Raw genomic sequence first — 22,370 nt, 5'->3', positions numbered from 1 at the left:
TAAAGAAATAGCGCTTCGAACCGTGAGAGGTCGGAGTATATTTGCAATTCTGATTCTACTTATTAGCACTGGGTTTTGACGGAGGTAAGGGAAAGTATAGAATCGGCCTGTTATACATATATATATATATATATATATATATATATTATATATATGGTTTATGAAATAATAGACCCATGTATATATATATATGTGTGTGTATATATATATATATATATATATATATATATATATATATATAATTGACGGAGACTAATTCATAAGCCATGGGTCTATTATTTCATAAACCAGAATAGCTTGAAATGTTGATTTATTCTGACATGCCTTAATGCTGTTCTCATGCAGATTTACGTCGGCCTTCTGGGCGTGGCATCCGTTGGCATGGCAACAGGAGCGTCCATAGGGTTCTGTTCCCTTTGTGGAGTTCTGTACGGACCCATCCACAGTGTCATGCCTTTCCTTTTGATAGGTTTGTCATTTCATACTCTACAGCCCTCCCCTTTCAAAAAAGATGATTATAATGATCTGTTAAACCATTCATTGATATATTCATTCATTGATTGATTCTTCCCATTGGTTTGTGTATCACTGCATTTGTGTATGTTATAGAATTTAATCTATACTTCATATCATATTTGCTTTTAAGGTGAATATATATTTCGAGAATTGTTGGTCCTGCAACATTCCACCCATTTCTCTCAATTGGGACAGCCTTTGAATTGAATTTTCCGTTTCCATCTTCGTACATTGCTGAAGGTCAGCATTTCTAACCAATGTTCTTCGTACCCATATCTATTTCGATGGCATTCATATACACGCGAAGCCTCAATTCTATCTATAATCTACCAACGCCCTTTGCAGGTGTTGGAGTAGATGACATGTTCATCATTGTACAAGCCTGGGAAAACCTGACTCCAAAAGAACGGAAAAAGAACAAACGAGAAGCCGCCGCCAAGGCGATGAAGCACGCCGGAGTGTCCATCACTGTCACCTCTATAACCGACCTGGTGGCTTTTGGGATCGGGGCAACATCGGTAAATATTAATGTTCATAGGTTATCGGATCATGAACGGAAACGAAACACTTTCCAGTTACAGTGGTCATGTTTAAATTTATTGGGGTCATCTGGGGTCATGCACCAAAACAAGGCTGCAGTTAGGTATTCTCCTATTTTCATGTAGCATATGTATTGCAAACATAAGTATGCCATCTTCGGGTGTAAATTTCGGTAAAAGGTGAAATACTGCAGAATATGTACCTGTTATCTGTGTAGCATATCATGTTGAAAACTGAACTTGATTTTGGTGATTTAAACAAACAAACAAAAAAATAACCCAACCGAGAACAATACATCAGTTTTTACGGAGGCAATACTTTGTAATCATATTTTTGTGTTTTACTCCTTCGCACAGCCGATCCCGGCTTTGAGGTCCTTCTGCATCTACGTTGCCGTCGCCATCGTGTTCCTGTTCCTGTTCCAATGCACGTTCTTCATGGGGGCGCTCGTGATCGACCAGTACCGCCGGGAGGCCAGACGGGACGCCTGCTGCTGCTTCAAACACAGCAAGGACTATAAACCCATGGCGTGAGTGGAAGAAGAACAATCTTATATCTAAATGCTGACATTGAAGATTGTAATGTTTTCTGACGGATTACTGACATATTTTCTGACTCAGTTTGAAGACTGTAATGTTTCTGTTACGTTGTAGCATACGTAGTCTAGTGTTACGAGCGCTAGGGACTCCGTCTCTGGACTACGAGCTTGGGAATTCAAACCCCGGTTGTGCCGTTCACTGCATATGCACGCTACTAGAAAGAGTTGAAGTCCTCGGCATGAGACGTTAAAGCATGGTTCACTGTTCATTGCGGGAAAGAGCTAGGGGGATTTCTCTTGAATGAACATGTAGATACTGTATTACTACTTAGCGCCTGTCTTCTCTGTCACGACCAAGAGAAGATGAATTTCTTGGAGGTTCCGTGAAAATTAACGCTTTTTTGTTTTGCAGATGTTCACGCAAAAGCCTTGTACACTGGTTCTTCGACAAATGCTACTCCCGGATCTTGCTGACAATCCCGGTGAAGGTGAGCGATGGTCGCTATATGCTTATGTATGATGTTAAATCAACAATGCTTTCACAGATGTCTACGCTAATTTGACTGACGAATGCCTGACGATTTGATCACCATTTGAAATTATGTACTTCCTTCAGTTCTAATTCATAAACAACATTGAGTATCAAAACAGTATTTGAACGGCTAAAAGCAAGACATCTCCCATATGGTCTAGTGGTTAGGATTTGGCGCTCTCACCGCCAAGGCCCGGGTTCGATTCCCGGTGTGGGAAGTAAATCTTTTTAGTCATATTACATTCACATGCAAGATTATTAAAGAAGAATGAAAATATAAAAGGAAATAACCCACAATAGCCATTCTAGTCATAATGTGACCTTTCGTACATTGTATTTTGCCATCTATTCCATGTTCAGATTCTGGTGCTTCTGATCACGTTCGGCACGGCAGGGTGGATGGCGTACGGTACGTACAGCTTGAAGCAGGACTTCAACTTCGTCTGGTATCTACCTGCCGAGTCTTACGTCTTCAGGTACACTACCCTGTATGAACAGGTACGTACGGATCTTAGAATTACAATAGTATACTGATTTGACGGTGACTTAATTGCCCCACTCTACCGTTGAGTTAATTTTACACATTGAAATAAAGAATCGTAATCAGTGAATGGTCGTACCAATAGACCGACTACATGGTCCTATCATTCAGCTACTATCTTATTGGTTGCACTGCTTGTTACCATTCTCTCATTGGTTGTACGTTAAATTCCTCATTAGTTATATCAGTAGTTGCCATTCTGTCATTTATTGAACAGTAGATACTTTTGATGAACAGTTAATGATCGGTATATTCTGCATACCCAGTATTTCCCAGAAGAGGGCGGTGTGGACGTGGGGATGTATATAGGTAAGTCCGTATTTTTTGTTACATTCATCTCTTTAAAAGACGAAGAATCATTTTAAAACTTCCAGTTCTAATTTAGGCTATGCAATATAAAGACGTATCATATAAACCCATATAAGACCCATGTTAGTTTGTTAATTTGTTTGATCACTTAGAAACAGCTCAGTGCATTTCGCTCCAACTGCGCATGCACTGTGAGATGCATTGTGGGTAATATATAAAATCGGTAGACCCCTAAGGCATAAACAAATACCTCTGGACATGCATTACGTATAGGCATGGACAGCTTACAACTTAGGGGCATTCACCTTTGACATATCACCCACTATGCGTTTTACTGTGCCTCTGCGCTTGAAACAATGAACCTCCTCGTTAAATCTTTTTTCTGTGCCACTAGAAAATGGCACCGACTATTACACCGAACGAGTAAGGATGGAGGCGCTGTACACCAACCTCAGGAGTAATGAGTACATCGACTCTACAACTGTAGTCAGCTGGTATCACGGCTTTCTGGAGTGGATCAAAGCACAAAAGTCCGGCGATCCAGGGATCACTGCAGGTACGCAATGGAATGTTCTTTTAAAACCGACATAATTCTCCTATGTGTCGACCGATACAATATACCTAGGGAGGCTCCACTACCCCGGGCTGAGGTTTCCACGTTTGTGGGCGAGGCTTCTAACCAGCTGTCAACCAATTAGAGAATCGAATTTACCTTTTGAAAACGTTTACTAAATAGACGATTCTCAATGTATCTTCGCATGTCTAGAGACCTAGCTCCATACTTCGAATGACTCGTTTTGGGAATGCAACCTCTGCACGTCCGAGACGACCATTCGCCATCTTGGATCTGGACACACCACTAATATTGCGCCTGTAACTTTTGATATCTTTTAGTTGTGACGTCACATGCAAACGTTTTATATTCTACAGACGACTTTCCTGGGAACGAGAGCTACTTCTACACGTTGCTAGAAGAGTACCTGGCCGCGCCATTTCCGGTTGGCGGTGACAACTTTGCCTCTGACGTCAAGTTTGATACTACCCAATCAGAAACTTGGATTTATGTAAGTACATCTTTGACCAACCATTCAGTTTGAGTCTAGCAAAACCAGCCGTCCGATTCTCCAAGTATCCTATGACACCACTATCACCTTATGTTACATATGTGTCATTCTGCGTAATCCACATTACTGAGGACACACCTGCAGACAAACACTAAGGCAAACAAACAACCACAATAGTTCAAAACCAAAAAAATGTTTTCTCCGTTTTCATGTAGGTAAGTGGTTAGAAAAGTTTAAGTCCGCTTATAACGACCAAGTCTGTTTACAGAAGTATTCGTTTTGTATCATTTTGTTTTGTTTCTAAGACTTCGAGGATGAGGGCTAAGTTCATTCGACTGTCGAGCACCGAAGCTCAAGTACAAGGTATGGATAGCGTGGTGAGCCTCGCGGACTCCGCCGGGTTCCAGTCAACAGTCTTCCCGTACGCCACTCAGTTCCGCCGGTACGAGACCAACAAGGTACGAGAATATACTGGGAGTATGTAAATGCAACCCCCATCAAACCCATTTAACCATGAAATCACGATGTCTAAGTTGAATATTTACAGTCTTTCTGTACGCTAGTCAGTTCCGCCGCTACGAAACCAACAAAATGCTGTGTATACGTAACCCCTATCAAACACCTCTTGACCTATCACTATATCTAAGTAGAATATGACGTTCCCGACTTTTATTTATCACACTTTATCGTTGAATGTCACAGATGACTTCTTAAGACCAGTAGTCAACCTCGCTGACCGACTCCCAACCGATGATGACCTATCTCATGACTAACTTCCAACCATGGTCTCGAGAAGGTCGGAAGGCCACGGTCAGCTTTGTGTGAAAGGGTCTATAGACAACGAATACCCTGATAGCAAATACATACTAATTAGTGTCAGGTAGAATGTAAACTGTTGATAACAATGTGAAAAAAATACTACTTCCCACACCGGGAATCGAACCCGGGCCTTGGCGGTGAGAGCGCCAAATCCTAACCACTAGACCATATGGGATATGCCTTCCCCCTGGCCACACAAATACTCTTTTCACCGCTCGTAGAGCCTTACCTTTGTTTCATACAACAGTAACGTATAGCATTGATCTTCTACATGTGCCCAGATCATTCAGCAGGAAGTGTACAGGAACATCGGGCTGGCTATGGTGGCTGTGGCACTGGTAACGCTCCTGCTGGTGGCTGACCTGCTCATGAGCATCTACATCACACTGTGTGTGGTTCTCACACTGGTGAGTTTGGAATTCATCTTGTCATAACCTTGCTTTCGTTGTTAAAAGGAATAGATTAAGAAGCTATCAAATGATTGATTGATTTCTATAATATTTGATGTGCATTTACGTTTTACCTTGACAAATATGTGATTAAATTTTGGGTCCACGGAGGCTTTTCTTGAGGGCAATAATGTCTGGTTCTACTTCGCACTGCAGCTAGGTGTCGCTGCTGCAGTGTTCCAAATGCGGTCCCAAGCTTAACGTATTATCACGTAAATTTAAAGTGATGTTGCCAAATGCCATTCATCGATAAAAAGAGAATAAACAATCTCCAAGCATACACTAAGGAAGCCACACGTTTGAATATCAGTTGATCAGAGCCAAAAGAGACTGTCTCAAATGTTCCTTTTTCCTCCACAATTGTTGAGTGGAATCGGCAAACTGTCTGACCCGCTTGTCCTAATCCATACGCCACTCCCCTCAGCACTGCCCCGATTGGGTAGTTAGGGGGTAAACAACCAAGTTAGAGGGTGAAGAAGGAGAATACATATATCGCTAGATTCAAAATACGTATGAATCCTCTGTCACACACGAGTCAAGACTAAGTTCGTACCTGTATTGTCCGCAGGTTGACCTGGGCGGGCTGATGCACTTCTGGGGGCTGACCATAGAGCTGTCCACTATGGTCATCCTGGTGTTGGCAGTCGGACTGGCCGTGGACTACTCCGCCCACGTCGGACACACCTTTATGCTGGTGCAAGGGACCCGGAACGGTATGGGGGCAAATTGTCTCTGATGTAGGATGATAGGGTAGGGTATAAGTCCAGAATAACTTTTGATCTGATTAGAACTACGTCATATTTCCTACCGGGGTCCGGACGGGCTGTTTGCTGAAACGAAAAATTAAAGTTTATGCCAATAAATTTGCACAAGGAATGTTGTTGAACTATTTTTTGGTCCGTTTTGTGTTTTTGTTGCCTTTTATATCGTAATTTTCGTTCCCCAAAACTGCTCGGCCGGTCCTCTTAGAAATGTGACGTTAGCCTTTAGAGTTAGCTGTCGTCATGATGTACATTTCAACCTCCAAGTCATAACCACTAATTCAAGCCTTTTAGTCGAGTAATAAATAGAAAACCACTTCCACCAAGAAAATAACATAGCTGTCAATTGCTTCTTAACTGTTGCAACTGCAATTGCAAGAGAGATAACAGTAAGAACCTGTCATAAGTCTTCTCAAATATCGAACCAATATTTACTGACAGAACGTGCAAAGGAGACACTGTTGCGTATCGGGACGGCGGTCTTCAATGGCGGCTTCAGTACCTTCCTGGCGTTTGTGCTGTTGTCCGGCTCACAGTCGTACATCTTCCAGACATTCTTCAAGGTGAGGCTGTATTCATTGTTATAGTTGTGCTCAGTCGTATCTAGTTATGTTTCCCATAAAGAAAACATGTTATTTTTGCTGGCGTGTTCTTCTTCTTCTTCTTTCACTAATACATCAGAGCTTAGAACTGCCAGTTACATCAGCTGTTACATCAAATATGAACGAAATATTAGCTACTTCAGCAAATACAAAGTGGCCTTTTTTGGTCAATGGTAGAGACTTATGTGCGAATAGCTTGGCAAAATGAAAATTGCGGGGAGAGAAACAACCTACGTTTTCTCGAAAATGTTGCCTTTCTAGTCTACAACGTATTTTCAGTATATATATCTTTCAGTATATATGAAAGAGTTTATTCGTCTAATCTTGGACAAAGGTTGAACATCACTGATTAAGGCAATCTAAAAGCAGATTGACATAAGATGGACACACATTTGTTATTTCCTATCAAGGTCTTCTTTGGAGTTGTCCTGTTCGGACTGTGGCACGGGCTAGTCTTCCTGCCTGTTATCTGCAGCCTAATTGGTCCAGCGCCCTACCACACGTCATCGGACAATAAGATGGACCAATCAGAGAAAAAGGACGACATTGTCGAAGAAACCACGACGGACGATGACGAGTCTCCACATGTGAATATCTCATATATTGTTATAGCATGCATGCCAAATCTCTGTAGTAAATGTTTGTTTACTTTACATCGAGTAAGAACATGGTATAGAAAAATACAAGATAGAGAGCATAAAACTATCAACACTGAGTGAGTGCTTGATGATGTAATCTGTTCATTTGGTAATCGGTCCGAGATCCGGTCCACTGATTTTCTTTCGATGTACCGGTATACGTACCCACTTCACCCATAAAAAGTGTAAACAATATCGCTAATACATGGCAGTTTTGTAGACATGAAAATATATTGGTCCTCGCAGTAATAAAGAGCATAATGTACAGTCATTACGTTGCTGTTTTTAGACCCCTGTTATATCTCTTGCAGCTTTCGTCGTCGTCGTCTACAACTAAGCTGGCACAGCAGACGCCAGAGGCTACCACAGGGCACTACAACCCCGCCATGTACGCAGGCCTGCCGGAACCAGACTATCCACCGTACTACAGATCCAGACCGCCCAACGGTACCCGTCCCACACGAGACCACGGCTCCCAGTCTTACCCCTCCCCACGCTACCACAAGAGTGTCCGCCATAACTTTAACCGGTTCCAGCAGAAAGCGAGCTACGCGTTACCTAACATTGCGTGACAGTTTAAAGTGTTAATGACATATGAAATTCTTTCTATCATTCAAGTAAAAAAATATTCTTTTACCTGAAGACATCTATTACTATGTCAATCCATTGTTCACTGTGTGTTCTTTGGTCAGACCAATACTATAGCAACCAGTAGTGATGTCACAGATAGGACTCCACCATTAGTATGATATGACATGCATGTTATGGACCCATATCTGATATAGGAAATGTAGTTCATTGTAAAAACTCGGTATGTCAAAAGAATACATAGGAAGCCATACTAGCTAACGGAAGAACCCTGTAGCACCTGGAACTGTTGCTGATCTGTCCCACCAAAGAGTACACAGTTGACAATTTATTTCAGGATTACATAGATGTCTTCATGAATGTTTTGATTACAATGGTTCTTCGGTACATACATATGTACTTTTAACATGTGTGTTATTCCAGTGTAGTTTGCGCCATTTGTTGACGTAAATGAATGTCCCATTTGATACGGGTTTCCGATAACCATACTCTATGCTGCATTAAGTTTAGCATCTATAAAATATCGAATGATAAGACGTTATCGAGTATCTTAAAAACGTTCAACGCCCGTGGACATGTATACAGCCATGCAGATTTTTAATTTCATTCAAGAAAGCCATGTCAAGTATATTACCATTTTTGCGGAGAATTTATATACATTTGTATGTTTTACTGTACAGTTTGTATAATGAATATGTTTAAATGAATATACTCGTTATTCTTTATTTATCTAAAATTACGTTAAAGACAATGTAATAAATTCAATTTCTTCTCACCATTGTGATTTATTGAATTATTCATCATTATAATTAATTATTATTCAAATTGCTTCCATGTTTTACACCCTAAATTATACCTCACTTGAGAATATTTCTTCTCGTGTTTTCCATTATATCCTTCCTTTTCTTGCTTTCTCATCTCCCTTCATCGTTGCTAATTTGACTGTCCTTTCGTTTCTAGGTCACTGCACTGCTGTCTATTCTACAATTCCAACCCTCTACTACGTCTATCTTTAGTTTTAGTTTGTAACCTAATACTTACGACCAACTCAAAAACAGAATCTATAGCATCACCCGTTGCAATGATTACTGCTATAAAAAATATAACATTTTCTCTCTCGCTGCACTGTCCACACGTGAATTGTCATGTTTAAAGTTCTCGGCAATTTGTCACGATTTGTCCTCGTTTGTCCTCGTCTTTGCTTGTCGAAAAGATGAAAAATATCCCAACATACCACATGCGATTTGATACCCATATCAAAGGACCCTCGCGCTGTGCCGAAAAAGGAGTTTAGCATAACTACCAGGGATCATAATGTTTCCTGCGTCCGCCACAAGCACAATGTTTATCTGGCACAGAGGTGTTAAAGTGTGGCTAAGAGTAGCCAGATTTTACGACATGGGAGCAATTGGTGGCCAAGCGTATAGTTCTTACTATAGTTTGACCCTTATGTACAGCTCCTCGTGTACTATATCGTCCTCCATTCAGTCTTCAACTGACCCGGACCGACAAGTCTCTGTGCTTGTTTACGGATGTCCCATCGCCCGTTTTAGAATGACCAGGTCAAAGGCTAAGCGTTTGTCATTCGGATTTACTGCGATTGACGTGGACGACAAACTGCAGACGTGACAGGGTTACATAAGTGTGTCTAGTAAACTCTACAATGCACCAAAAGCAAAAGATGTAAGCTTCCTAGGTGCAAAAGAGGTATCAGCCCCTAATTCGAAAGGAATATAATACTGCTGTCCTCCTCATGTGCTCTACTCCTCCACCGTAAGTAGCTATGTCCCTGTCACATAGTCGACGAGTTTTGGCTGTATCTGTTGATCACCAGAGACTCCAGTGTATTCTGAAAATCTACCCTATCACATTGGACGAGGCCTAGAGCTATGTGAACATCGGCCGATCCTAAATATTGCGCAATGATCGAGAGAAGACCAGGCATGTATCTAACTGTCTAAGTGCCACATTAGAGCTCACAGACTCCTCGGCCGATCGGTTTTCCTGCTGTGTCACATTTCCAAACCGGGGCCCGGCCGGGTAGTTTTCGGGAACAAAAAGGATCGTATAGAAACGCCAAAACTACACAAGACGTAAATATATAGTCGTGGGCATTATTTGTGTATATTTCTATGCATACATTTCTCTTTTTCGTTTCCACAAAGAGCCCGGTTTGAAAATGTGACGAAGGCCTAACACGGACACGATGGAATGTATAGGAGTCCTATAAGATAGGTCAATATGTGGAGCATTTGATCGATGAGAGGACAACATGTCAAGCAAGCATCATCCAAGTCCCTGATTGACACGAGCTCTCAGCACTGAAATAACAGCCCCTTTTGGCATCTGCCTGTCCATTTGATTGATGGTAGCATCAATCAATCAATGACTGAAGTAGGTTACATACAGAAGAAGCTTTTAATGATGCCGCTACTAGTGTAAGAAAGTCAAACATTCCGAATATGTACCCGCTTTTAACTTTGTCTTCCATACTGGACTGCCCATTTGTTGCTGTGCCTGCATTTATGTGTCTGTATTTGTTCGTTTTTGTCAATTTTCATTTTTGTTTTCCAGATGTGGAGTAGATACTGATAGAGTGCATCTTGTTGATGAAAAAAGTTAAACATGAGCTCATGCTTTATGTCAACCTCCTCCAATATACCTCATTAAAATGTGTGTATGCATTTGTAATTGGGTGTACAGAACATTGATAGAATAATAAATACATCCATTGTTTTTACACTGTTTACTTGTAATTGTAAACCTACAGTATTTATGTACTAGTAAATACTTCCTCTTCTGTGGAAGAGTGTCTCATACTTACTTATAGTTGTATAGCTAAATGAGAGGCTTGAACTCCAATTGACTCCAATATGACCGCGACATAAAGCATAACAGAACACACACGTAGGTGGTTCATAACCTTCAAAAACATGCACAATTTACGACCGAAAGAATGGGCTGAGTATCAAAGAGTAATACGCTGGTAGTATGTCCTTCAAATCAAGGCAAGGACAGTCGAAAAACATTGAATGGGTGGGGACAACATCAGAACATCACAGTTGCAAAGGGACACCAGATCAGCGAGTTACTATATAATTGTATATTAATGAGATCTTGTGGTTTACTAAACACACAAGTTAGCGTAAAACTATATTTTCTTGATCTGTCTCTTGATCTCTGGTCTCCCTAACGTATTTGGCTATGGCCCAGTCAATAACATTGTTTTCATGACTGTAAATGGAAAACAAAGTTAACTGCACTTGACATGGTGCCATTTCTTTTAAATACTGAAGGGACTACCCTAAAGATCAATAAATAGATAAATAAAACTCTATATACAACAGTTGGCTTGGGTTCAGGGCCAGGAATTAAGAATGTTATTTTGCTTAGTGCAACTTAACCTTTGTTGCACTATTACCTTTTATTGATTTTCTGTCCTTGTCATGGTAGATAGCATTGTTTTTCAATATTCCGTTCCATTGCAAAATGGTATTCGCTTGATGAGATGAGAAAGAAACCATACTTGGTCAAAATGGAATGGCCATGAATTTTTTAATCTCTTTCTTGTAATTTCTACATAAAGGAATAGATCTCTTGTGTCTAGTAAATCTGTAACGTACAGGGGTTTGTGATAGACACATGATCAGAGGCATCCAATGGGTGAAGCTGCCGCCTTTTAAAATGTTTGCCTCTCCTAAACGGAAGAGGACATGGAGATGTCGCGTACATTTGAACTCTGGGCTAGCTCTAGCCAGATCAAGTTTCATGTGGTAACCCGGCTGGGGTGAAGGGCGCTCGTCAATTGTCTGGTTTATCAGGGTGTTAGCGATGTTGCAACTTTTAACTTACATATAGTGTTGTACGTACAAAAGTGTTATATCCTATCGTTTTGGATGAAACAATAAGATAGCATACTCGTAAATGGGAAAGTTTTAAATTTGCTTAGCTAGGTCTCTTTTCAGGTCTGACATACGAAGTCACGTCTTGTTGTTTTGGGTTATTAGGCCTGAACAGTCCCTAAGGGTCAATGTCAAATTAGAGTGGAAGATTCCATTCTTCAATTCAGAAATGCAACACGATTCTTCTATTCAGAAATGCAACACGTCTGATATCGCTTCTACAGGTCTAGATCTGCCTTAACCCAGTGTCAGCATTTCATTAGCTACATGAAGAAGACTAATTCATCAAGTCAACGGTCTGCAATGCTACTGGTCTAGGGGCCACTCGGATCGCGGATAAATCCAGACCGCATGTATCTAATGTCAGTATTTCGTGTTAAAGCCACAACAAGGGAAGCGTATGGGTGGCATCAGTAGTGCGTACGCGTATTGATTTTTGCCTGATCTGAAAAAATAACCGTAGATTGTCAAAATGACAAGAAAATAACGAAAATGGGAAAGTATGTTTCTTATGTTGAGATGTAGAAATGACAATGTTGAGGTAGCCATGAATGCACTTGTTGAAGTAAAAATGTATATTTAGAAACTCACACTTAGTTTGGAGTCTGCAGACGATGCCATCCATACAATTTACTTGTTGTGGTCTAACGTCACAGAATCGGAGCTTTAGTCATCAGTAGGTTAGTTAAACCAGACTGCATCTAGTCATCAGTTCGGATGGGACAACATGCATCATCTGGACAACACCGGGAGAGAGCTCTCCACCTCGGTAGGGGTAAGCAGAAGAAACTTGAGCAGCTCAGACTTCTTCAAAGTTCAGCCATGTGGCCTGAATGTATACGGATTTGGAGTGGCAAACAAATTCCGAAAAGATTTTGTCTTCTCATTGGTCTGCGCCGATCACGTGACTTTGCCATAAAATGAAGTCTCCAAGACCTTTTGTACTACTGAGGTGCTGCAAGTGACACAGACGTGCAAAGTTGGGCTTCAACGCAACTGGCATCGCTGGCTCCTGGAGTTTCCAGTTTCTGTTTAACGATCAGGTACCCATTTTTCTTGTTAAACATGTTAGTGGCTAGACACTATAAATCATGACAAAATTCTTGGCCAGAAAAGCTACGAAAAGCAAAATGTTATGTTTTCTGTTGTTAAGGAAAACTGCATACGTAACCGTTAACGTAAGTTATGTGCACTCGTATTTTCAACTAGCTCTGCTCACAAACGTCATTCAATTAGTAGAAAAAAGTAAACTATGTTGTCACGATAGGAGACAATCAATTTGTTTGTAGAATCGTATATTTTAGATGTATCGCTTTACGTAATATGAATCAGTCATTTCCTATTCGAGCCGAGTGCTAAGCCTTTGAAACGATAATCTCCGTACTACGAAGGCTATGGATATTTGAACAAAATTGTCATATTTTGACCATTTTTGCATTACTAATATTACAACAAGTCGTGTTAGCATGTCAGTATTATTGACAATTTTATTTGGAGAATTTCAAAGTCCTTAAGTGGAAATTCCCCCTTTTGCAGATGCTCCCATGTACTTAAAATGTGAATCATACTTTTGAAATTCAAATAGACTACTCCTGCATTATAAACAACTACGTACATATTTTAGCTTAACTGAGCAAAAGTTGATGTCTGTATAAATATTCAATTATCTGGGTAGAATAAAGCATAAAAGTTAGCGGCTACAAACGGACGAAAAGGGTTTTCGCTTCTCAGTTTGTACATTGCACGGTCGTTGCCGCTTTGAAGTGGAAGGACTATAAACCTGTTTGGATACGGATTAGATGAAGCACTGTAAACCACGCACCGGTAACATAACATTGGTTTAAAATCGTCTTTATCCTCATTCTTACTGAAGCTACTTAAAAACTTTGTTAACTGGCAGTCAGTTTCATTGCGAACGTTGCAACATTAATCATCGTTAACGGTAAGTCCATGCCACTTACTTCTTCAATAAGATACTAGTACTCGTATGCATACGATTATCCTAACACGAGGTAAATAGTTTATCCAGAATTATTGGCATTTTGGTGCAGAGGTCAGTCACAATTATAAAGATGCCGCAGCGGCAGAAATAGTTCTGAAGAATTTTCGGAGCATGCTTATGTGGAACCTGTGGACTGTATGTGGCATTAGGTTCCTTTTCTGTCCGTCATCTCTGTAGGGTGGTCTTCTTTTAAACTTTTAACTGAGCACGAATTGTAACACGATAGACCGTCTTCCCAACCAACACGCAGGGGGCATTTCTGAGAATATGTGTTCAGATTTTATTTTTCATTGACCTATTAGCAGGTACTTGCATAAAATTGATATTGCTTGGATGCGTCATTGATTTCAAGTATTGATAAAAACAGCACTTAAATTCAGGTATGTAAATAATAAAACATGATAAAATCCCCACATAGATAGTTACTGGTGCGAGACGTAGCCAAGTTTTTAGCCATGTTATAGTCTTGCTTGAAGTCTTTCTCATCACAGCACAGAAAGTAATTTAATCAAATGTAGGGATTCTCAGTGAGTTGGATAAAATATATTTGAATAGTTCCTAGTAACATAGTTTTTTTATATACGCTCATCTTCGAAAAACTTTAAACAAGAAAAGACTAAAACGAGAAAACGATTTGGGTGAGGGGTCCTTGTAAAACTAGATCCACATTCCTGTTGTTGGTGTTTCTGGCCCAGTTACAAGCTTTGTGTTTACATAAACTCTATACATAACTAATGCTATCGTCTTAGGTGTCAAACGTACCTGCTTCCGGGCCGAATTAGGATGAAACATATCCTGGCGAACAGAAATTTGACGTCTACAGTATCAAAAACCAACTGAAGTGCGTACTGACGAACTCGATAATTACAGAAATCGATGGTCTGTCCTATGATTATTCATTGCACTTACTTCTTTGATTATTTTCTTTCTGTCCACTGCAAAACATCTCAAACATTTGTTTCAGAATATTATTAGGTTGATTCTAAACGCTTTAATAACGAAGAATTTCTACACATAGCATTATCAGTCTCAGTTGATATTAAAGATTTGTAACCTATGATAAGTTCATTCACTTTTTGGTGAGCTCTTGTGTCTTGCTTTCTGTGTCATATTAACTGCTGTAAACTACTTTTACTGTATCGTGTTGAGTATGCTGACCGTGTCATGTTAACTACTGCATCGATATTTCTGTTGCTTCTAATCGGGCTCAACGTGGTTCTTCATCTTCCAGGTAGATTCCAGTAAGAACAATGGAGAGGCAACACTTCGGACCTTCCTTAATCTGTTTGTAGACTGATATATTTCAAAGCGAAGTAGTGTAAATAAAGATATTTCCGTTGCTTTTGATCTGAATCAACGATGCTCTTCATCTTCCAGGTAGATTCCAGGAAGAACAATGGAGAGGGAACACATCGGACCTTCCTTAACCTGTTTGTAGTCTGATACATTTCAGCGTTACAACTGTAAATAGAGATATTTCCGATCCGTCTTCCATGTAGATTCAAGGATGAACAATGGATTCTTAGAACACCTCGGACCTTCTTTGACCTTATGTAGTCTGACACATGTACATGTGACGTTCTGTAAATGATGATATTCCTGACTCAACGAGGATTTTCATTTTTCAGGTATATTCCAGGAAGTACAATGGATTCGATGAATTCAGAGAACACTTTGGATGCTCCTTAACCTGGGTGCCGTCTCACACATGTCCATGTGAAGTGCTATAAAAATTTCTGATTCAGTGAGCATCTTCATCATTTATGTAGATTCCAGGAATAGCAATGGATTCTGAGAACACCTCCAACCTTCCTTAAGCTGTGTGTAGATTGGCACGTTTCCATGTACAATAAATAAACATATTTTCGTTACTTTTGATCTGACTCAACGAGAATCTTCATCTTCCAGGTAGATTGCAGGAAGAACAATAGATTCTGTGAACACCTCTGAATTTCCTTAAGCTCTGTGTGGTCTGACACGTTATGGCAGTACTGTAAATAAACAAATTTTCGTTGCTTTTGACTGACTCAACGAGCATCTTCATCTTTCAGGTAGATTCTAGGAAACAACAATAGATTCAGGAAACACCCCGGGCATTTCTGTAGCTGTGTGTAGTACTGTAAATGAAGACATTATAGATATGAATCAACGAGAATCTTCCTTAATCTGTTTGTCTGAGACATTTCCATGTGAAGTGTAAATGAACTTCTAGATAGTTCTTTTATGACTCAACGAGGATCTTCATCTTCCAGGTATATTCCAGGAAACAACCATGGATTCCGGGAACACCTTGCAGAGGAGTATCAGTATGACCTCGGAAGACGGGAGCGGGAGCGAACGCCGCAACAGCGAGGATCGGGAGGCGTACGTTGAGAAAATGCGGAAGTGGTACTTAGAGATGTGGCACTCGGAGGCAAAGAAAGTCAAACAGCAAGGCGACGGTTGGTAGCGGTCGCTGTAGTTTTTTAAACATAGCTCTCAGATATGGTTATTCTATTCTATTTTATTCTATTCAATCATTTCATATAATCGGACAAAAAGCAACATACTCAATGTAAGCCCTTTCCTTAGAACATCAAAGACACAGATAAAGATTACATGAAGATACAAAGAGCAACATACATAACAAGATGAAGACATAAAAACAGCCGAGGGAAAGAAAAGTGTATAGAATCAAAATCAGTGAACAATACCGTGAACAAATATTACAGTAGATCCTCGCACAGTATACTGGTGTGTATAAGACTTGCAGGCTGATGCAATACTTTCTCGTGCAAGTTAAGCGCTGACACCATAGAATTCCGGGCCACGGGGCATATTACTATCTTCCCAACAATGTCTTACAATGATAACCTCTACTAATATCTCTCGGACATGGGTTCAAACCTTTTAATGTGCTCAGCTGAACAGATAGCCGTGGGATTTATAGTTCACTTGTATGGCCTTGAAAATTTATTCATATCTTCCTTCCCTGTAGCTTGAAAGATTAAGCGTTATCAGGCCTAGCTTCACATACGTTACACATAACGTTCTGGTGATATGTCAATACACATTAGGAACATTGCCAAACGCAAAGCAGCATGTGGTGTGGGTTTAGCGAGCCGACAGCAATATCGGAATGCCAAACGGCCTTTAAGTGATGTAGCTGGAACTTGTTGCTGTCAGAATTGACGGATTACAGACGACTGTTATACAGTCGGAATGTAATTCAGCGAATGATGATACATTCGTGCATATGGATATGGAATGGGGTGAGCTGAGGTAACAGAGTATGGGGTAGGCGTAGCGACAGTGTGGCATTTTGTGTAAATTCGCGATCGGCCTGACCAGGAAATATCATATAGAAAGGGGAGGGTGTGTTAACACAATGCACTATTAGCCTCTTTAACAAGCTTTACGAGATTGGCTGTTTTGCTCACAATATGTTTTTCTTTTTCTGATGACATATAAGTTCTAAGTGTACTCCAATCATTGTAAGCTGCCTTCAACGAGCCTGTTAAGTACGTTATGAAATTTCAAGCAAAAATGATTTATATGAATTTATATTTATATTAAATGACGTATATCCTGGTTGGGTTACCACGCTTCATTTAAAACAACTACTTGCATTATCAGAGTCCATTCTTTTCAAAGTTTCAAACAATTTTGGAAACATACTTGTAATAATTGGATGGAGGCACAAGATACAACTCTAATTCTAGCCGCCAAGAATAAAGCAAAATGTACGTGAACAGTCTGTCTGCTATTGCCCATCAGATGAGGTAGACATAAAAAATGGGAACGTAGACCCAGAAAAAGGGACAACCACAAATTTTGCGTGACACTCTGCCTGACCAACCTCCTCGTAAATCCTAGACCAGTCCAGTTATAGACTAAAGTAATAAATAAATGGCCAATTCATAGTCAAAGTTACTAAAACGGAAGCTGTGTAACAGAGCACTGCCCTCACTCACACGCGATCCTTATCCTACGTTGTGGACACATTTTTGTCCACTCTATATTCATATACGATAGAGGTCAACTTGAAAAGGCCGTTGAAGATGCTAAGCCGGAAAACTAGTCCTTATAATGTTTGCACAAAGTGATTTCTTCTTTAAATCAACATATCAGAGAAGTACCGAGAAACGTGGGCATCTCAAGCACCTTAGGAGGGATCCTACGATGGCATAAGATAGTACCAAGGAGAATAGTCAGCCAAGAGGTGCACATTTGCCAGCCATGTTGCCCAACACACTCCTAGGCCAGCTTCACTACCCTGGCAGCTTTTGATACTATCTTATGCTACCGTATGATCTGCTTGGTGACTTCTTACAGCTCACATGTCTTTCATTTGCAAAAAGAAGGGACTCATTTTCAATGCGACGTTAATGGTTGTGTTTTTCCAAAAATGGGATGCGACAAGATCTGTCACTTATGCAATCCGTACACCAATGTTACATAACCACAGGCTTACAGAGTTAGATTGTTTACTGAAAGAAAAATCACATATGCATGTACAGCTTACCGTACCAATTGGTAAAAGGCAAACATATACAATGCGGTAGATCGTCGATCTCTCCAATAACGAATGACACTGGGAAGATTCTAATCTACATGCTCTACATTTTCTTTGTCATTTAATATAGAAGCGTCTAGGGGAATCTTTCTTCATGTATCATTTCATAACGCTCACAACTGAATATTTTTTGTGTCAAGGCATTCGTATTTCCGTACGAATACGTTTCATACGAACACTTTTTATGACGAGTACGTAGTTTTCAAGGAAGTTCATGGTCAGTTGGCAGATTGTCATGTTTGACTGAGATGCTAAAGAGGAAGGTTCATGGGTACTCAGCAGGCCGTCTGCCATTGAAACGCATCTGGGATCTGCTAAAGATATCCACAGTATTTATAGTAAAACCGGTTAGTATGTACGGTGGTTAGGTCAGGGTAATGTCATTGCAAGGTGACTTGAAAGTCAGTTGCCTCTTTCAACCCAGGACGCTGGATTCATCTAAGTTAACTTGATTTTAGTTTAGTCTAGTTTAATCAACAGTTTCATCGTCAATATGAGATGGTTTGAGTATGAAATTATCTTAGTCAAAAAGAGCCTTTGCGTAAGGATATTCGTTAAATATTAAAACAGTAATACATAAAAAAAAGTGATAAAGACACAAAGGCCGATGATATTAACATAATTAGTGATGTGAGTTGATATTAGATTATTTACCACAAGTGTACATGTGAGATATTGAAAACTATTTCAAGGAGCTTTAACGGCACATGAGATGGCTTTTCAGGGCACTCATAAACATTTGACAGGAGAAGACACTTCGAACATTTGTTCGAAGACTGTTCATTTTGTGACACGTACTTTATAGAGGACTGCGCTAATGATGTGCGGAAGAGAGGAAGAAGACCACTGCAAACCAGTCCAACCTTCTGCGCAATCCATCATCCCTTACGCCCCTACATAGCTGTCAGAACTTTGCCATACCAGCAGCGCGGATCGCCTTATGTTGGCACGTACATTGCTTATGGTCGCCCGCGTATACATGTGTGTAACGTTACTTCCCCGCCAGTTCTCTGGTATGTTCCAGACTCCAAGGCATTCCGAAAATGAGCAGAGTCATGCCATGACTGTCCCGAACTATTCTGCCATGGGTAAAAACAGTAAATCAAAGTCTCGTCAGGGGAGGTTGACAGACTTGTTGCAAGCAGCATAATAGCTGAAGTATGATGCAATCGTAGTGACCGGGGGAAGGGCTGTTGTGTTAACATGTATGTAAATTTTAGTAGAAAATTGCGTACACGTGTGTGTGTGTGTGTGTGCGTACGTATCCGGAGCAATAGTCCCTGGATAGAATATAATGATATTTGGTACATCGGCTGGTGTTGTTGACACAAAGGTCAAGATCGAGTTTCAGCCTCCTGGTGGATGACCCGGGTACTGCAGCAAAACATCCATTTTGGGCATCTTTTGTTCTCACATAACATATCTATATGCTACAGATATGTACATAAATTTTTGTCGTTATTGCTACCCTTTTTGTGCTTTTATGTGACTTGTTTGCTACATATGTATTCTATTTAAATTCTATGGTTTTGTAACGGACAAGACATATTTACACAAAACCACCAAAAATTTAGGTAAAGTTTCTACCTTAAATCTTGAAGCTAAAGTGAAGTTGAATTTGCTCATACAGTTGCCACATTAATTTTATCAAGGAAACTGACATTTCATTCCCCAGAGCATGAAACGGTTGTTGAGTCCATTCCGAATATGGGACAGTAAACGGTATTACGTGCACTCTATTAAGCATTCTTCCTCTGTCCACAATTGCAGAAATGAAGATGATCGAAGACAGTCTCATAGATTACTTCACAATGGTTGCTAAGGCCGGTAAGTTGCTTAAATCGTTTATTACACTTTACTGTATGAATCTAGCATTTAGCTGTATGCCAATTATTTATAAATCCACAAGTTGCGATTATCATACCTTTGTAACGTTGCTATTCTGTAGCACAGACAGATCTGTTGATCTAGTATCAATTAATGACAAATTCCCACAAACTTCACTGCAATTTTAAAACCACCGCGAATATTTAAAATTCACAGTATTTCGGGATAGCGACGACGAAGACACGCTGTATGGATGATCCAGAAACAAAGTTGATATATAAGAAATCATATACAACATGTGCTGCTGTTGAAACGACAGTAATACTGCAGACGTCATAATACCCCTGTCACTTTATCCACGATCTTCGGGCGTATCGATGGAAGATCGGCCATATTTAAGATCGACAGAGGGTTGCGCGTATTTTTCACCTGAAAACCGTCCCAGTCATATATAAGCCATACTTTGTACCTTGTACAATTGTTGTGCAATAAACTTATTACTATAAGCGAGGCTCGGGCGATTGTGGCAGAATCGTCGTCCGATGAATTTTCGCCAAATGTAACAGGGGTATAACAATATCTTGCTCCGATGCTTAGGTGTGTCGTGGGGACCTCTGGCGATTGCCATGGGATTATCAAGCATTGATCTTGCCGTCATCAGAAGGGATTGCAAGACCATCGACCAGCAGGTAGTCTTAACATGATGGATAACAGGAGCGTTGTTATAGTATTTTGTTGTTTGTTTGTTTGTTTGTGGTTGTTTGTTTGTTTGTGTGTGTGTGTGTGTGTGTGTTATCTTAAGATTTTTTAAAGACTTAAACTAACTTAATTCAGCCAGTTTTACAGCAAGGTATAACAGGCTGCAACGTTGTTTTAGTATGTCCTTGTATGTATGTATATGTATTTATGTATGAATAAACCAATTGAATACATTTTGTAAGTGTGTGTGTGTGTGTGTGTGTGTGTGTGTGTGTGTGTGTGTGTGTGTGACGTTCCATTGATCTCAAATGACTCTTGCGCCACCAGCCAAAAAGGCTAAATAAGGTCGCACAAGTACAAACGTTTTGGGCACCTTGCTGTTTTACTTGGTGCTGCGGCACAACCTTAAGCTTTTGTAGCTGTCTTTGGAAATTTCACATCCAAGTTATGATTTTTTTTTGCATCGCAGATCCCGTGGGTTTTGATGAAATGGCGTCACATCATGAAGAAGAAAGGTAGAAGTGGAAACGTGGACGCAGATTCAGTCATCGAAGCCCTGGAGAGAAACAAAGCATACGGAGCTCTGAAGTAACTTTTCAATCGTTTGTACTTCTTTGTCTTTCATGGACATCTTAAGTAAACAGTATGGTATTGTGCATGTCATGATGTTGAAAATTTAGCAGTCAATGTATTCTGCTGTTAATATATCACTACTAAAAATAAAATCATAGACGCGCAGGGTAGTACGCACTCAAGAAAATGGATAGAATTTTCCAAATTTTGTCCAGAGAGCTGAGTAATTTTACCTTGCGAATTTTATTTGGGTGTCTTACTTTCATCGATTATATTACGAACTTGTTTGCCCTGAGAGTTGCTTTTGTTTCAATGATGTTTCTTCCAGACACCTTAACGAGAACGTTCTTAAAGAACTCGGGAAGGAGTGGATAGATACCCGCCCAACCGAAATCATTGAGTCACAGGTAACAATTGTTTTTATATTGAAGTAGAAACATGCATATTGTTGTACGTTCACCCTGTTTTACATGATGTAGGCTGAAAATATATCAAGCGTATACCCTATATCTCTGTTCTCTTAACACGGTAGTTTGCTTGGTCAAAAACGTCTTAGAATCAAATTTGTTATTCAAGTTGTACTTTTAAAGTACTAGGTTTTTGGAAACATGATTATGATGATGATGTAATACATGTTCATTACTTTGTTTAACCTATCGTTACATACTAAAATATCTTGATTACAATTAACAGGCAAAGTAATTGACTGGTCGAATGTGACATAGTCAGCAAAGAGCTGTCATCATCTGCCATGAGGCCACACATCTCATCCGTCATGCACCATCCACTTCCGGTTCATTCATCATGACGTCAGAGTCAATGTCATGGCAACGCGTCATCACTTCCAGGTCATCATAGAGGCCCAATATTTTTCTCCGGACGACTGGGCATCATCCATGTTTTTTTTTATTCATA

The 22,370-nt window shown here is 40.1% G+C and overlaps 2 protein-coding genes and 2 non-coding genes across 5 annotated transcripts; 3 read left to right on the top strand and 1 right to left on the bottom strand.

The window, feature by feature from the left end:
* The first annotated feature begins 350 nt into the window (after positions 1–350).
* Positions 351–8,034, top strand: LOC118427786 (patched domain-containing protein 3-like). Its single transcript, XM_035837716.1, has 14 exons — positions 351–469; positions 862–1,034; positions 1,413–1,585; positions 2,007–2,082; positions 2,487–2,624; positions 2,934–2,976; positions 3,371–3,532; positions 3,907–4,040; positions 4,346–4,498; positions 5,141–5,266; positions 5,877–6,021; positions 6,511–6,632; positions 7,082–7,258; positions 7,621–8,034. Exons 1-14 carry the CDS (start codon positions 382–384, stop codon positions 7,879–7,881), a joined length of 1,971 nt encoding a protein of 656 aa, XP_035693609.1. The 5' UTR covers positions 351–381; the 3' UTR covers positions 7,882–8,034.
* Positions 2,273–2,344, top strand: Trnae-cuc. The gene has a single exon. It is a non-coding gene; the product is annotated as a tRNA-Glu (tRNA).
* On the bottom strand, positions 4,963–5,034 carry Trnae-cuc. The gene has a single exon. It is a non-coding gene; the product is annotated as a tRNA-Glu (tRNA).
* A 4,654-nt stretch (positions 8,035–12,688) lies between the features above and the next one.
* LOC118426820 lies at positions 12,689–22,370 on the top strand. Of its 2 annotated transcripts, none has more exons than XM_035836352.1 (7): positions 12,689–12,842; positions 16,054–16,242; positions 20,127–20,183; positions 20,781–20,872; positions 21,352–21,470; positions 21,784–21,862; positions 22,149–22,368. In XM_035836352.1, the coding sequence occupies exons 2-7, from the start codon at positions 16,074–16,076 to the stop codon at positions 22,155–22,157; spliced, it is 525 nt and encodes a 174-aa protein (XP_035692245.1). In that variant the 5' UTR covers positions 12,689–12,842; positions 16,054–16,073; the 3' UTR covers positions 22,158–22,368. The 2 variants fall into 2 exon arrangements, with proteins under 2 accessions (XP_035692245.1, XP_035692247.1); XM_035836354.1 differs by having other exon boundaries at positions 12,692–12,842; positions 16,065–16,242; positions 22,149–22,370.

Source organism: Branchiostoma floridae, chromosome 12 (genome assembly GCF_000003815.2).
Source record: "Branchiostoma floridae strain S238N-H82 chromosome 12, Bfl_VNyyK, whole genome shotgun sequence".
Lineage (NCBI taxonomy): Eukaryota > Metazoa > Chordata > Leptocardii > Amphioxiformes > Branchiostomatidae > Branchiostoma > Branchiostoma floridae.
The sequence above is the reverse complement of the archived record's forward strand: the minus strand, read 5'-3'. Positions and strand labels throughout refer to the sequence as shown.